General features: G+C 28.9%; 1 protein-coding gene across 6 annotated transcripts in view; it reads right to left on the reverse strand.

Moving 5' to 3' along the window:
- The window catches only part of LOC143225527 (importin-5-like), an 83,836-nt gene that overhangs the window by 16,438 nt on the left and 49,345 nt on the right, over positions 1 to 18,053 (reverse strand). For 4 of the 6 annotated variants that reach the window (XM_076455142.1, XM_076455143.1, XM_076455141.1 and 1 more), the window contains 11 exons: positions 16,185 to 16,285; positions 13,781 to 13,898; positions 13,408 to 13,491; positions 10,990 to 11,122; positions 9,494 to 9,655; positions 6,371 to 6,493; positions 4,468 to 4,529; positions 3,541 to 3,697; positions 2,075 to 2,247; positions 1,473 to 1,640; positions 44 to 166 (listed from right to left, as the gene is read on the reverse strand). In XM_076455142.1, coding sequence (XP_076311257.1) covers positions 44 to 166; positions 1,473 to 1,640; positions 2,075 to 2,247; positions 3,541 to 3,697; positions 4,468 to 4,529; positions 6,371 to 6,493; positions 9,494 to 9,655; positions 10,990 to 11,122; positions 13,408 to 13,491; positions 13,781 to 13,898; positions 16,185 to 16,285 — 1,404 coding nt within the window. The remainder of the gene's footprint in view (positions 1 to 43; positions 167 to 1,472; positions 1,641 to 2,074; positions 2,248 to 3,540; positions 3,698 to 4,467; positions 4,530 to 6,370; positions 6,494 to 9,493; positions 9,656 to 10,989; positions 11,123 to 13,407; positions 13,492 to 13,780; positions 13,899 to 16,184; positions 16,286 to 18,053) is intronic. The other 2 variants (XM_076455145.1, XM_076455147.1) reach the window with 2 other exon arrangements.

Raw genomic sequence — 18,053 nt, forward strand, 5'->3', positions numbered from 1 at the left:
AATGTCCAGTTTGTACCTAGTTTTAAAAATGTTATAAACTTACTAGTAGTCTGACAAAATGATGAACTAAATGATCAAAACATGGTAGAAATTCTTGCTTGTGTGTGCTGAATAAGGAGTGCAGAATGTCTGCCACTTTACTTAGGATGTAGACATCTTCATCATCCTGATAAACAATACCAAACATCATAATACAATTAAACATCTCTATGTAAGTACACATACATGATGCAATTACAGTGTTCACATAATCTGCTCATAGCCCAATACCTAAAGTCCAAAATACTTTCTAACATATTATACCTTTCGTTTTTGCATTCTCTAAATAAATCCATAAAAAAAGAGAACTTTCTGAATTATATACTGATTATAAAGAAAATCTCATACTTTAAAATGCTTATATAGTAACCTCTCTCATTTATATTGATCCAATATAAATTTAAGAAAGTAAGAACAATATATGGAATAAGTTGTTTAAATCTGTTTAACGTTATTTTTGGTGGCATGTGCTAAAAATGAATAACTCACACATGTGCTTAGGCCTATGCCATGTCATGGAAGTCAGGTTAAAACCAGCCAGCCTGCACTTCACTTAATTTCAATCATAAATTGTCTATCCTATCAACCAGTATTGAGTGATAATACCTATGATTATTTTTTGCAACAAAGTTTCCCACAAAAATGTTAAACATAAATGTTCTGTATCAATTTATTTATTTTATGCATTTTTTATGTTTGGATGTCCTAAAATTAATCTCAAGAAGTGCATTCTTCCTTTATAACACTAATTCAGTTGGAAAACAACAACCAATTTATGTTGATCTGGATAAACTGTGTTTACTAGGAACACATCCCAGACATAAATGGGAGAGTTTATAATCTTAAAATACTTTGTTAATGTAAACAAAATGTCACTAGGACATTGAAAGTTTGTTTTTCTAATATAAGTAGTTTTTGAAAGATACATTCATTTTAAATATAGTTTTCTCTTCAAATACCTTGTGCCAATGAACCTTAAATTAGTTCAAAATTATAAACTACACAAACAACTATATTTAGTAGTATTGTAATTAAAACTAACATGGAAATCTAATCAATCAAACGAAAATACAACATTCAGTGGGTATCTTTACAGTACATTCTACATTTTGAATGATGTGCAGTTTCATACCTCTTTAGTAACATATGGCCATGCAATTTGAGATGTGTAGAAAATTATACAAAATAAATCAATTACAAAATAGTATCATTTCATTCAAATTTTACAATATATATGTAAAACTTTAAATTAGAATTTAAAAAATGCAAAGGCACATTGTGCTCACACAGATATTTTCCAATACTCTTTTTATATAAAACAGCTACAATGTCTTCAACCCAATTATAAGTTGTTATAAAAATTCATAATTCTGTTTATTGTACTAATTTTACTTTGTTCCATTAAGACCTTTTTAAACATAAGAAAACTGTACTTCATCTATTAGTTCTTCTTCTACCAATTCATCATAGTCCTCATCTTTTCTTTTCTCTTGCCTCTCTCGAGCTCTTTCAAAATGATCCCCAAGGCTCTTGTCAAGGACCTTTAAAAGTTCTGCCATATGCTCTTCTCTTAAACATCCTCGGCCAAGTACCTCTATACACTAGTAAGCAGAAAAATAATGAACTTTAACTTAAATAAACTTTAATATCCTGTTTGTTAATCACTTTTCATAACTGTTAGACCATTACCTTAAAATTTATATATCTAAAAGGAAAAATCATATAAAATGTCTGAATTATTTACAAATTCTATTTTAGATAGCATGATGATACACAAGTTTCCAACTAAAAACATAACTGGAATACAGATTTACAGGGAGAATTCAACTCTTTACACATAACATGTATTTAGGCAAAGATATTGTTCAAAATATAAAGTGGGGAAGAATAAAAATGGAAAAGGCAACAATTTAGAAATAAAATTTATGAAATAACTTATGCTTTTTTTTCAAACAAGACAGATATACCAGCTTCATTTTAATTCCCTCAGACATTTTTCTATTTATAGAAGAGTGACTGTTTATCCATTTAATACCTTAGATACAGCATGCATTTGTTCAGAAAGTACTTCCTTTTCAGGCTCACTATCTACAGATTTCAATAGTTCTGGACAAATGTACTGCCACATTTCTGCAACATACTCTTCTCCACGGATACGAGCACATTCTAACAGGTAAGGAAGGCACTCTGCAGCTGCTGAGCGAACACTTGTGCAAGGTTAAGAAAAATAGAACCTTCAAAAGTAACCAATCAACAATATTGTGATCATTCAAGAATAAATATTAATTCAAATTCAGTTTCAGATGTTTACATTATATTGCTAATAAGATAAAAGCAGAAACTGCACTTCTAATCACAATTTCAGGTATTTAAAAAAAAGAAACTGGTATACAAAATCTGTGTAATACATTACAACAGCTTGAACCTGATTAATCTTATCTTTAAAACAATGTGTGAATTGAAAAAATCAACTAATGAAAAATTTGTTTGCTCTGTTTTAGCACACAGCTGTACAAATGGCTATCTTTGTTCTCATCACCAATCAAGGAGTTGAGCCCCAAATTTTTATGTCATAAGCCCATAAGCTTATCACTGACCTACTGGGTTACACACACAGTCTTAACCCTATGTGAATGGCACTGATCCATTGGACGTATTCCATTTCTGTGAGCTACACATAGCACTGTTTATTATAATACCAAATGTATATTTCATGTATCTTCACAAAATATGGTAAACATTTAATAAACATTACAATTCCATTATACATTAAAAAAAATATTTTTTTTAAATAGCACTTTTACCAAAGACTTGTACATGAATTTAATTTTCCCAAGCCAGTTTCAGTTTCAGTGATTTTTCATGCTAAGAATGAAAATACTTCTCTTCAGCTTACTTTATTTACACAACTTCTAGAACCTCTGAAATAAATAAAAAAGTTTTACCAAAAGTTTATATCTCTTATTTTTCCTACCTTAACATTAAATGTAATGAAGTCATTTATAGCAAACAGTTCAATGTAGAGTAAATCTCAATATAAACAAATACTGAAAAAAAAATTTAAATGTGCACTTAGAAGAAACTAGAGATTATGCAAATTTTATACATGACAAAAGTATTGTTAGTATTTCCATGTATACCAACTTATAGTTTAACTTGTCAGAGTCTGATTAACATTGTCAATTCACACATATTGACTATACTTTTGTAACACTTCTGATTTGTTTGTGCACAAAACATTGTAAATTTTACTAACAGTGTGCCACATTTAATGTAGATAAACATAATGGATTTGGAATTAGTCATCATTTCTTCTCCAAAACAGAGATGGTTCAACAAACTATGCACATTTTTTTAAATCAATATATACTGATAAAAGTAACTTTTAGAATATAACCCTGTGAAAAGATAATTACACATTGTTTACATAGGGTTAGTCAGTCATAAAATATTTTAATAAAAAATAAAAATCTGATTTTTCATCCCTACAGAAAAGGATATCATCATGAAAGTAAAATCTAAGTAAAGGCACCATCAGTTTCACAACGTCTTCTACGTAAGCTGCAAATCCCTCCTTTAATTCACGTGCATAACACACCAACATCTGACAAGCTGTTGCTTTCTCTTCTAGACCAACTGTTCTGATTCCAAAATTTTGCTACAGTAAAGTTTTAATAAATTATTCAGCATCATCTACTACAAATATAAGTGCTTTTAACTTTACCTATCACTTATTATCAATACCATTTACCATAAACATTATTCTTTCAGCTAACAGCTGATACTAATAAATAAAGCCTTGACTGTTCACATGCTATTAACTGTTGCTACGAAGTAGGTTGAATCGAACAACCTTGTAACCATTTCGTACTCAGTTTCCAAACAGTAACTTTTAATACACTTTGTATATCTTCACAAAATTTGGCAAACTTTTAGTTAACATTACAAGTGTTTTGAACACAAAAAGTCAGATCTGATTTTAATGAAGTACTTTTACTGAAGATTTGTCCAAGAATATAAAGAATATTTCTATATACTAGTCCAAGCGCTAAGTGAGTGCCATGTTAAAATTTAAAATACTTTTCCTCATCTTAAATATCTCAAATTTTATTTGTGTAAACTCTAAAACCTATTAAATAAATTTCAAATGTTTTTCTTGAATAAAACTTTATTCAAATTTATTTTCTGTGCATGTTTTTTAAATCAGCAACATAACTGTGCCCTTAAGGTAGACTGCACCCATCTGGGTGTGAAAAATTTAAAGCATGAAATCCCAATTAAACTATAATACAACATAAATTCAGTGAAAGAATTTGTAGCAAAAAACAGTGAATATTTAAAAAATATATCATGATCAAAATTACTTTAATTCATTTGTTGGATTAGCTAAGAACTGTTTCACTCTAATACAATATAAAATGATTCTACCTGTTCACCAAGATTAACAAATTGCCAGTCATCATCTCCTTCAACCACCTTCATGTCTTCACCTTTATAAAATAAAATAAATTATTTTAAACTGATACCAAAAACTTAACGAAAATGAAAATATTAGGCACACATACATAAAATTAACAAAATTTATATTGAACAGTAAGTAATCTGTGCTATGCTGAATTTTCTGGACCTATTTCAAGAATTAGTTTCCAAACAAGAAAGCATGATAAATGAGGAAACTTTTGAAAAGCATTTTGCAACAGCTGGAATAACAACAGACATTACTGCAGAGAATCACATTAAAACACTAATTAGCACAGAACACATTATTTTCTGTAATCAAAATTCTTAATTCATGGTAGCCATAAATAAACAAAATTTTTGCCAAATAGTTTTAATATCACAAAATTGTCAATGACTTCTTAGAAAAATTTCCAAAAGATCAAAACAGAATAATCAATGTGAAACAGCCTTTAAAACTCTCTTAGCAGGTTCTAATCATCCATATAAATGTCTTGAATAACTTATTAAATTTTACTGACACCAAATTATTATTTAGACAGAAACATGTATAAAACATACTTCTGTTGCTCCAATACTTCTACTTTAATTTAAAGCTTGAATGTTATTTTACAATAAATTACAATTGACACAGTTCTTGTTAATACTTCAGTGTTAAAAACATATTAACCCCTTAACAGCTAATACACAAATAATTAGTGAAAATTTCTTGAAAGTAGCTGAGTAAATGGGAATCTCAAACCCTGTGAGCTCTAGGGGTTTTAGCATTTAAAACTGCATTACCTAGCATGTGACACATGTACCTCAAATTGTAACTTAAGTTACCTTTGTGTACTTAAAACTGTCCCCACAAACTTTCAACAATTTGACAATTGTCATCTTTGAGTTTAGGTAAAGGTGCTTAAGGTACTAGTCACCTTCAAAAATGCGGAAAAATACAATATCACTGCTATTTATCAAATTAAGCATTTTCTGAAATTAATACTACTTGTGTCAAAATAACAAAGAAATGGTATGAAAACAGCACTATTTATACTCCCAAGTGGTTGTTGAAAATATCTCACTTCCCAAGATAATTTTTTGTCCAGTCACTTTTGTCATTGTTTCAAATTTCTTTCTATTGAGTTATGATATTGAATAATCTACCTCACAATGTATGACTTGAATTGGCTTGACCATGAATCAATAAACAGTACACTTCTTACTCTGCATAAAGAGACTAATCACTTTGTACCCATTTCCACTGTGTTCACAAATATAAAAACATTGTAAAAATTAAACACTTTCTTTATACAGAAATAAAACATATTGCCACTTAGTCGTCTTAACCACTTAACATACTGGTATCCTTACTAGTTTCCTGTATTGAAAAAGAAACTTCACAGGTTTAACTATATTTAACCCTTTTGGCACTGAATAAAAAAATTTAATGTTTGGCATGGCACTGAATATATATATTTGATACTTCAACTAATTACGGTATCAGTACTAAAAGCATGATATCTCGGCAGTAACTCAACAAAAGTCTCTGAAATGTTCAGTGACTGTACCCAATACTATATGTGTTAAATTCAATACATAAGAATAACAGGAATAAAAGAAGACACCCTGATACACAATGAAGAAATGCCATGTAAAGCAATTTATTATAAATTGTATACAATTTGTGCAGCAGCCCGTTGATAGTCTTTGTGGTTATGACATATCTCATGGCATGGTAAAAAGCACATGGGAAAATTGCACTGTTTGCAGAAATAATTAGTCTGCTTTATTTTCCATCCAGCTGTGTATCTATTGCTGCAAACAGTACAATCAGGTTTGTGTTTTTTGTCCTCATATTGTCCAATACTATGTCTTTCCACCAAGCACTGACCTTTATCAGTACTTGGTCTTCCTTTTCGTTTGGCTTTGCTGACATATCCCTCCAGCAACTTTTGAATAATCTGCTCTATGAATTGTCTTGGAGATATTGGGTTTTCACCGTTCTTCTTCCAGTCTGTACAATATATTACATATCCGTTAACAAGAACTAGCCTTGGTCAGTCAGTTTATGCAATAAGTTATATGATCCTAACTACACCATGTGCTTACCTAAAGCAGGGGCAGATTACAGGTCACGAATATCTTCATTATCACTCTCGTTCCATTACAAGTAAGCTTTCATTATCATCTGGCTCAAACTCTGTCACTCTCTTCATCATTAAAAATAATATTGATTATTATTGATTAATATTAATAAGCTTTAGTGGTATAAGTTTTTCCTTTTGGCATTGTAACAACGTCGCAAGTATCAACACAATATGCAAGGAAGGCACCTTCTAAAACAATGAACAGTATGATCTACATAGACTAGAAAACAAAGAAATCACGTGACCTCCAGTTTAAATACCTGCTGGGAATCCCAAGTAAACAATGAATACACGTTGTTCTAGTCTCAAGTGGGTCTACAGGCCTGTGTGATTATGATAATTAGCCACGAGGGTATGTTGTTTACATTTTGTTGATGAAGATTGCTTGCAGCACTGAGCCTTCAAGTCGACAGTGGTCGCCAGCAGTTAAAAGGGTTAAACATTTTAACTTTACGTCTTTGAAATATGCTAGAAGAATATTTTGATTTAAGCTGTTTTCAAGTTCATTCATCCTTGGCCAAAAAAATATTAAGACAGAAAAGATCCAATTTTTTAAAATTTCATAATGTAGAATGTGTATCATGACACAGTACTAGCAATTACCACATCTGTGTTACATAACTTTCAAATGGTTGTTCATGTAAACAACCTTCCATATAAAACTAAAATTAAGAAATTATTTTAAACTAATGAAATACAGAAATAGCAGTACAGCATTTTGTGTAAATTATATGATTCAAGAGACTATCTTACACTCAACACACTTATAATTTTAAATTTAAAATATTAAAGCTTAATTTATGATGCAATTTAAGACACAGAAATGTATTTTTACATATATTATCAAACCTTTTACAATGGTCTTGGTATAATATACAAGTATTGATAGTTTAACTTTTAATAATTAAAAGTTTGTGTGCCTTCACAAAATTTGATAGACTTTTGGTAGAGATTGCAAGTTTTTGTACACACAAAAAGTCAGGTTTTAATTAAGTATTTCTATTTATGATTTATGAAAGTAGTCTGTTTCATTGTTAGTCTGTCTGTGAAGTGATTTCATGTTATGATTAAAAAAATATTCATCCCAAAAAATTCAAATACTATTTGTGTAATCTCTAAAACCTCCTATATACATTTGAAAAGTTTGTTTTCAGTAGGACTTTATATTTTTTGTTATTTTATCTACCCTAACTATGTGAGGTCTGTAAATTTGACCAACCTTATAACCACCATAAAACATTATGAAATAAATATAAATTGTCCTTTTCTTTCATTCTAGAATGACTACAAATTATAACATAATGCAAATGTTTAATCTAAATCGCTTAAATCTTACAACATTGAGTAAATATAGTATAAAAACATTAACTAATATTTTAATATTATAAAATTTAAGTTCTTAGTTGCATAAAAAAATGTTTTTAAAAATCCTCAATCACACACTAGTAAGAGAATTGACATTTGATCTCTTAGTATCCATTCTTCAATAATTTATTTACCACCCTATCAAGAATTATAAAATTTATCATAAATAACCTATATTTTAATTACTGAGGAAAAACCATTTTTATAACCTCCTATTATATTTAGTTACACAGTTATAAAATACAAAATCAGAACCCTACTCCACACGCACTTGTCACATTCTTTCACAAATTGCAAATAGTTCACCCACCGACATCTAATATATTATTTATGATCAATAACAAGCCAAAATTTTAAATTATCAAATGATATATTATATTACATTGTTTTCTGTACAGAGAATTGTCTATTTTGCTTCTAGTTCAAACATTATTCCCATGAGACACACACATCGCTTTTATTGCATAGTAAGAAAGCCAGGAAACTTATAATTGGTTATGACAATGTATGTTTTGTTATTCTGCATTCTCAGAAATTACTTAATTACTTGTCTTACTTAATTAAATAAAACATTATTTAGTGTAGTAGTATCATTAGAATAAAAAAGTAGGGTTAAATTTCATAGACAGCCTTAAGCAAAAAAAGGTATATTTTTTACTTTTCAAATGTATTCTTCCTTTTTTATTATAACATCAGCTAAAATTTAATAATTGGAAACCTATTAGGCTAGCTGAAGTTAACTTTGGTTAACATTAAAATCTCTGAACTCTGAGCAGTCCAAATTTCCATATTTTTTTATGGAGTTTTTTACAGTTAAAAACTTCATTATAATTTTTGATTTTTGTACATAAACTTGTAATGCTTTCTGAAAGCCAGCAAAATTTTATAAAGATATAACTTTTAAAATGTTTGAGTAAGAAAATTCTAAAGGTTAATTTGAGACCAAGATATAGACATGATAGTAGAAAGTATGTGCATTCATAATTATAAATCTTGTGATTTAATCAAAAATAATGATTTTTGTCGAGGAAATTAGTTTTTATTTTCTGTATTTTCTTTTCTTGAGGAAATCTTCTAAAAATCATCCTGCATCTTTATATGCAAAGTTAAAGGAAGTGCATATTTCAGTTTTTGCCCTCATAAGCTGAATTCTATGTTGTCTTTCTCCAGACAACTGTAGATTATAATATAAAACATAATTATACAAAAATGTAATTAGGCTTATAATTAATGAAAAAATTTGCTCAATATAAATGAATTTATAAAAGATAGTAATAATAAAATACAATTAGCTGAGCAGTTCACCTGCTTCTCCAATGCTAAGCAGTAAATATTTTTGAATTCTACTACAGCTCCTACTTGTGATATATAACAGTTTTTAACCCTGACCTTTTTCCTTACTGTCTGTCAGTCCAGTACAGTTTAGGTGCTGAGGTCAGTGGTATCCACAACATGCATCAACAGAAACATGTCTGTCATTTGAAAAATAATCTATTACTTACATCTTGCAACCATGGAGAGACTAACGATGAATTCTGCTTTTCCTATGATTAAAATAATCCCATTCAAGGACAGAAACAATGTGTTGATATAACCAATTTTTCTTCCCTCAGTATTCTTTGATAAAATATTGGTGTCTCTTATATGCCTATATATCTTATATGCTGAAAAATACAGTAATAAATATTCACCAGTAGTGAAGAAAATATTTTATATGCTAGAGCCAAAATAGTCATGGGAAATGTATTTGCACAACTAAAATTATACTAGTTCAACTACATTATTACAAATTGAAAATATATACATATATACATTTATTGAAGTGACTTCTACGGTCAGTTTATTAAAACATATATGATGCAGACAAAATCTATAGGTGAATTTAAGTGTTTTTACATGAAACTAGAATTCGTGGCATAATGAAAATGATTTAACTCAAAATATTTAAAAAAGTAAAATCTCTGGGAAGGTTTTAAATTAATACTCAACAAAATAAAAGGCAAATGTCAGACTGACACTTAAAACACCTCATTGTACTCAGGAAAAAGGCTGCAGCATTCTGTATGGGCATTCCAGTTATTTTGTTCACAGCCATTTAATCTTGTATAATTAAAGCTTTGCATTAAAAAGTAACTTTTAGTCCCACTAGAAAAGAATCCCATAATTATAGAACACTTTATAAAGGTGAACTTAAAAACACACAATATTTTGCTTGAAAAATTGATAATTGCATTATGCTTGCTTGCTTTTATATCAGGCTTATGACAGATTAGCTTGTCATTAATAAACAAGTTACCAATCTATCAAAATGTTTAATGACGGTATATGTTTAATGATCTGACAGAAGGAATAAGTGGTAACATTTCTTGCAAATGTTTGTAATTAAATGCATAATTCAATTTTATACACATGCAAACATTCCAAACAAACAGAAATACACTGGGCTTGGACTGATATAGTATTCACAGTAACCCAACTCAGTATATGTTAGTACTTGGCATTACAGTGAATTTGTATACCCTCTGTAGATATTTTCATTAAAACACATTACATATTTTGTAAAAAAGTTCTCCAGGTAAATATATTACTTTATATTTCACTAAACAAAAAACATCAGGAACAGTAATATCTTTAATTCATACCATTTCACACTTAATTAGACTAATGCACAAAATACATAAAAGATGAGTACAAGTATGCACACAAAGGCCAAATAACAGCACTTAAATAATATCAAATTTACAAGTATGGAGGACATGCCTGTTATTCTCCAAACAAAATTATTATGAGGACATCCTCACAGAAAAATACGTATACAATAATCTTAATACTTTTCACATTAATAAAGTCTAGTTGAAGCCAGGTTAATTATCTGATCAAAACTAAAATGAGAGAATAATTTAAAATGAAAGAATACAAAGGAAATTTTCCAATAATTATTTTTGAACAGACTGTCAAAATCTGTATGCATATAAGCAACTTTCAACATGAAACTTACTATCTAGAAGAGCAATTTCTGGCTTCATGGATGCTGCCTTCAATACAGGTCCCATCACACAAGGAAGATAAGGCTCAAACTGCTTCCCAAGAATCTTACAAATTCTAGCCCAGGCTGAAATCATGTAGGATAACTTGAAGAAAAAAAAAATTGCAAAACATACATTTTTTTTTATCATAATCACATCAAAACCTAAAATATTTTAAATATTTAGCTCTTACATCTATTAACGATTATTGCAAAATTAAAAAGTTTTTAGAATGCTATTGAAAACTATACACAACTTGAATAAATGAATTGATAAAGAGCAAATACATTAACAATTTTATTTGACAGACACACAAAACTATTCATTTCTTTACTGTTCCACTCCTATTGGTCAATTAGCTAGATCTTGCTTCACAGAGGAAGAAACAAATTATATGTCATTTATTACGAGATAAAAACAAGGATCCAGTAAATATATTTAAAAAAAAAAAAAACTTATATTCTTTATTAGGTAGAGAAGTTTTGTCCACTACGATAAGTTTAAAAATTATTATTTTTATTTTTATCCAAGATTATTTTGCATTTCTAGTTCAATACATGGATTTAGGACAAGCCTAAATTTCCTGAACTATACAAACGGCTTTCAGTATTAGTTTGATTAAGAGCTGCACATACTGTTAGTAGCAAAAGTAACCAAGTGGTCAATTGGTGTACTTTAACTATTAAAATATATTGTCTTATGTATCAATGTATAATATTACATACTACTTTCAGTTTTTATAAAATTATCTTCATCACTTTAAAAGTTATTAATAAGTTCTGACCAACAATATTAGCTTACTTTTCATCACAAGTTATTGCAAGAGTTATTTACTAAACAACAATATTAAGATTTAGTATGCCTTATGTGGCAATATTACCAAATTTAGTAGTGATGTGCATGTGTGTGTGTTATACCACATAAAAGACAAAGTTACAGCTAAAACTTTGTTTGTTGCATATCAACCAGTTTCTAGGTAGTATTAAAAGTCCCATTATCAACAGCATACAATGGAAGTATAGTTGAAATGCTATTATATACTCTTAACTTCTTGCCTACAACAGATGATATACGAGTTTGTAGGTCTTGTTTCATTTCACAATCAATCCCACATTTTGAGAAACATATATCAATATAAAACCAGAACAACTTCCATTAATGAAATATATTCAATCTGAGCCCAAATTTGATACAAGAAATGTGTTTTCAGCAATTTTCATGAATGTTTTGAATCCCTACTTTTAACAAAGAAAATAACCTTGTCCATTACTGGTAGGCCTCACTGCTTTACTTCTGAGCAAGTAGAAAGTTATTTGAAGAATTTCTGAGTAAAGAAAATAACTTTATTCACAGTTATCTTGATGATGATTTTCATTACTGACAAATTTTACTTGAATAGATCTAATGAAAGTGAGAGAGAGAATCTTGTGGCAGGACCTCTAGGTGCGAGTGCAGGTGAAAGCAAGGGAAAGACCAGAGATGTTACTATGAGGAAAAGTAGGGTCTACATCTAGACCTAACAAGAGGAAGAGGACAGTTGTAGGAGCAGAAGTTTCTCTCCCCAAACATCTTTACTTTTCACTCTCCTTCCTTCTGTTTGAATGCCATTATTTATACATCTATCACTCAGGCCTTCTAGAAATCTTTTTAGCCTTAATACCACACAAGTTTAAATTGCATACAACATTTGTTAGCCTCTATCAGTTCATCACAAATGAAAAATAAATCAATTAATACTACTACTGACACAAAACAGTCTTTTATACCTGACAGGCAATTGAGACTTCATATTTCTTAATCTTTTATATATATATATATTTCAACTAATACAGTGTTCCTCATAATTCAGCTGGTCCCATGAGCTCTAGTATTGGACTACTCTTGTTGATGGAACAGTATAGTCTGATGAAACTTATATTATTATCAACCTGAAAGTTACCTAACACCATGAAACTACAATATCAATCTTAATATCACGTTAAGACACCATCACGTTTTCAGATCTGTTCAATAAATCAAAAAATAAGTGTTACTTGTATTACATTCATGTAAAATTGCTTTTCTAATCAACGTAAGTTGTTTCTTTGTTGCTTGTATGCCTACAAATTCAATCTTTAGTTTGACTACTAGATATAATTGAAACTATATGTCTAGAAATTATATTGTATAGAAAATAGAATTCCATATGAATAATTTTTAATTTAATCTTTAAAGATAGGAATATTTGAAATAGTTATACTATACCAACAACTAATACAATGACAATGTTCCATCAAAATATTAAAGTGATAGTTCTGGACTTTGTGTTGTAATGTACTTTTACTTCTATCACTTCTGAAAAATTCTCATTTTGCAAAACATCATAAAGCTAGCAAAATAAAACTAATTACCTGAGGATCATCCTCACTGATTGTATTGCCGTCTGTTTGTGTCTTCAGTAACATATTCATAACATCACTAGCATCATTCACAAACTGAAATATGTTAAAGTTAAAAAGAATTGCAAAGATGAATTAATACTTAAAATTTATTTCTAGTACATTATTATGCTAAAAAATAATTTTCACATCTAAAAAATAAATCTAATTAGGAAACAAAATCTGCTGATTGTTTTATTCAGGAATATTCTATGACCAGGAATGTTCACTATTCTCAGAAGTAAGCTAAGGTTCGTAAAAGTGTTCTTTAGTTTAATTATGACATTGCAGAAACAATGTATTTTATGTATACTATACACAACAAAAATATTAAAAAAAGCTTTACTTTTTCTTGACCAACAGCTAGCCCTATCAGGCTCACACATTCAATAGTTTTTCCTCGTAATAGTCGTAGTTCTTCAGTATTCGCATTTTGAATTATATACTTCAGACATGGCATAAACCTAAAGCATATTTAAAACAGTTTTAAGTTAATTCAACATGTAATAATCTTTATCCTAAATGTGTAATAAAAATATCGCTTTCTAAAATTTGTCTTTTCAATCAAGAAACAAAACTAACTGCAAATTATAAAAAATTTAAAAAAACAAATTTTCTTATAAAGCATGCAACCTGTAATGGAATATAATATAATGGCAAATGAGAAAAGATTTAAAAAAACAAATTTTCTTATAAAGCATGTAACCTGTAATGGAATAGAAATAGATCACACACTTGCAATGTGATTTTGTTAAAAAAAACAGCAAAATTTATTAAATTTCATTGCATTTAAAGATACAAATATTTTTGTAGTATAACTCAGTTAAAACAATCTCAGTTAATTGCATTTGAATATAGTACAAGTTAGCTATGACATTATTAACAAGCCTAAACAGAAATTGTTTATTAAAGTTTCTGAATGAATGATAAAACATTTACACAAAAATGTTTTACATTTTTAAAAGTAATATGGTTCACCTATTATGTGAAGGAATCAGATAGCTGAATAACCAATCAAATGAAAAACTAATGATTATTTGAATTTCATTTTTCAAATTCATACTTTGAAATAAAAACCTGTATGATTAACTTGACAATGGATATAGGTGATATGTGGTGTGGTAGGTTTTTTTGTTTTTTTTTAATATTTTCACTGAGAAGTTCTTAAAACAGATACTGGAAAAATTGTTCCATGTAGAATTTCTATGCTGTTAAACCTTAAAATACTTATAAAAATCAGCCACGTCACTGTTTTGAAACACAATTAAGCAACTAAAATGAATAACTATGATGGTGAGTGATATCATAGCTGTTTTAATAAATCAGCTCTGAGTATACCATATGAGTAAAGTCTAGCCTCATGAATATTGTTTATTTTATATAAGTAATGTAAAATAGATACTTAAGTTTTAAAACACTGGTTGTACTCAGCATGTAGCAGAATCTCTACATCACACTGCTGTTACTCCTCATTTAATTTGCCAAAAATATCCTCGATACATTTGTAACTTAAGTTGTGGTCTTCATGCAATTATTAATGAAATACAAAATCCTAAATGCAGCTTTATAGCAGGTTGTTCTTTTGTCTCTTTCTAATTATGGTAGAAAACTGTTCAAATTTTTGAGTAACTGAATGGTAATAGTGCATTACTAAAGACTGCCACTTTCAAAGAGCTATATGGACTAATATGCAAACAGCTGATAAACTTAACTAGTTACATACTTTTGAAAACTGAACTTATATTTTTAAAATGTAAATCTACAATCAGAGATATATTTTATAAATTTATAATCATAAATTAGTGGAGAATTTAAACCAAAGACCATAATTTTACTGCTTAGTACTTCATATACTGCAAAATATTAGAAAATAAACAAATACAATTATCTGTACAGGTCTAGTTTAGTACTGCAACTAATATTCAAGATGATATAAAAATTCAGGAACTAATATGCAAGTAAAAAAGAAAAGAGCTCAAATCACATAGAAGTTATCTTGTTGTATAAAGTTAAAACAATACTTCAAATAATGTCAGTGCAAACCTAATCTAAATAAGACACTTAAAAACATGTAACAAAGGTCAGTAAATAGATACACACACATTATCTTTAAGCATTTCTCAGTAAAAACAAACAAATCCCATGAACATTGCAATTTTTTCATACAAACACTGCAGACTAGCCTTGTGTCAGCTTAGTTTTATTCAATTTGTATAATTAACAAACTTCTTGTTTAAAAAATTGCAAAGGTGAGCTGGCAGTAAAAATATTTAATTTTCTTAAATATTTATGATAAAAAAATAAACTAGAACTGTTCATATTCTGATGACCTCCCTTCTACTAAGATAAGTAGCATATATTAATATTCCCTTGATACTAAAGAACTCTGATAATTTACAGATTGTCTTTCATTAAATCTCTTACTCATTCAAGCTTTTAGTTTTTGAGTTCAAAACTTATTTTCCCACGTCAATTATTTTAATATTTTATAAAATGGTTTAAAAGTCATTTCCCACTCACCAATCTACCCTGAAGTGAATGAAATTCTTACTTACAACAAATAACTACTTTAAAATTTAATTTTATGAATTTTCTTCTTGTTGATCAATCTATAAATGTCATACTCTATTTACAAATTTATTTTTTCCTTTGGCAAAAAATTATACAAGTTAAATAAAAACAAGAACATGAGATATATCACTGATATACAATGATAAAAAAGTTAATATTTAAATAATAATGACTCTTACCTATCATAATATTGCACAAATTTTTCTTCAGCACTGTCTGCTACAGCTGATAAAGTTACTACTACTTGTTCTAGAACCAGTTTTGTACCTTTCTCAACAAGCTGAAAAATTAAGGACAGAAGGTATCAATAATTTTAACATAAAAAAATCACAACATCATAAGAATAGTTAAGATTAATCAACACTATTTAAATTTCTATTTGTTTCTACACATTACAAATCAAAAGTAGGGGATGAACTGAAAACATGTTAAGTTAGTACACAATCCAAGTACTGAGGTGTTCAGGAAATGTTATACTGCTATGAAATACAAGAACCAGGGTATACTAGAAATGTATTATATTATTATACAATCCATGAACTAGTAAATACCAGATACATACTTAATGTCTTATTTAGATTATCAAAGAACCAGGATTTACTGAAAACATACAGCCTTCTTACACAGTAAACCAGAATGTACTGGAAAGGATGTTACCTTGTTATATTATCCAAGAACCAGGATGTGTTTGAAACACATTACCTTATTTCACAACTTAAGAAGCAAGATGTATTAGAAACACTATCTATGAAATCCAAGAACCAAGAGAAGCTTGGTAACATATTACTTTATCATCACCAATCCAAGAACAAGGATGTACTGGAAAAATCTTATCACACAATTAAAGAACCAGGATGTAATGGAAAAATCTTATTATACAATTTAAGAACCAACGTGTACTTTCTGTAGCCCAGCATCTAAAACACAGAGGCTAAACTCTCACTATAAGATTGGAACTAATCATTAGTGATGTCATCTGCCAGTTCATTGTGCAACTTCCACTGAGATAATCAAAAAACATAAACCCCTTTACAATGAACTCATGTTTGACACACACTCAAAACAATTCTTCCACATTTCCAAAAGGTAGAGATGAGCGTGTTATCTAAATATTTTTGAAAACCACATGGAATAATCCAAATGTGTATGGGATAAATGAAGTTTCATAAGTATGATATTCTCATTCTAATTAATGGCAAACCTATTTAGCTGAGTTATGCCTCAATGACACATTCACATGATATAACAGTATCAGAGTTGCACATGATAAAAATCTTAGGAAAATCTAAATTATCTGTATACTTAAGCCAAATACAATAAAAGCAAGTACAAATAACAAATCATACTGTTGAATCAAATAACTGCAACTACATAAAAATAATAATGTACAACAGCTGTGTCTGAGACTACATAACAAACCAATTGTCTTTGGTAGTATCAATGTATAAAATCAACTTCCACAGAAAAAGAAAATAGTTTGCTTTATTTTGATGCTTAAAGCAATCTATTAAAAAATGTACAAATTATGTGATATAGTTAATAAATAAAAAAAATCAAACTTTAATGTATCACATGCAAGATATTTTTACTGAACTTCTTTCACACCAACCTTACAAAGTTTGATACTTAAAACTAGTCATCTCCATAAAATCAATAAATAAACATTGACCATATATAGTAGACGTACTGAAAGTACTTTCAACTTGTAGTTTGCACAAATAGCAATATGACAGTATCACTCATACAATATTATAACACTATGTATAGAATGGCACATCTCATTATAGAATACAGGTTTAGAATAAAATACAAGAGCCAGTATATGTTGGAACAATCATGAAGCATTCTTTAATAGTTTCTTCTGTATACCTGTGCTATTCTCAGGTAAAGGTTAAAAGAGTAACTGCAATAACTTCAGGAACTACCCAACTTAAAGTAGTAGTCAAAACCTGACAATGAAAAACAAGTATTTCTTTCTTACATAACACACAATGAAATGTAATTCAGACTGTTTGTTTTTGAATTTCACGCAAAGCTACACGAGGGCT

The sequence above is a fragment of the Tachypleus tridentatus genome, chromosome 9 (assembly GCF_004210375.1).
Source record: "Tachypleus tridentatus isolate NWPU-2018 chromosome 9, ASM421037v1, whole genome shotgun sequence".
Taxonomy (NCBI): domain Eukaryota; kingdom Metazoa; phylum Arthropoda; class Merostomata; order Xiphosura; family Limulidae; genus Tachypleus; species Tachypleus tridentatus.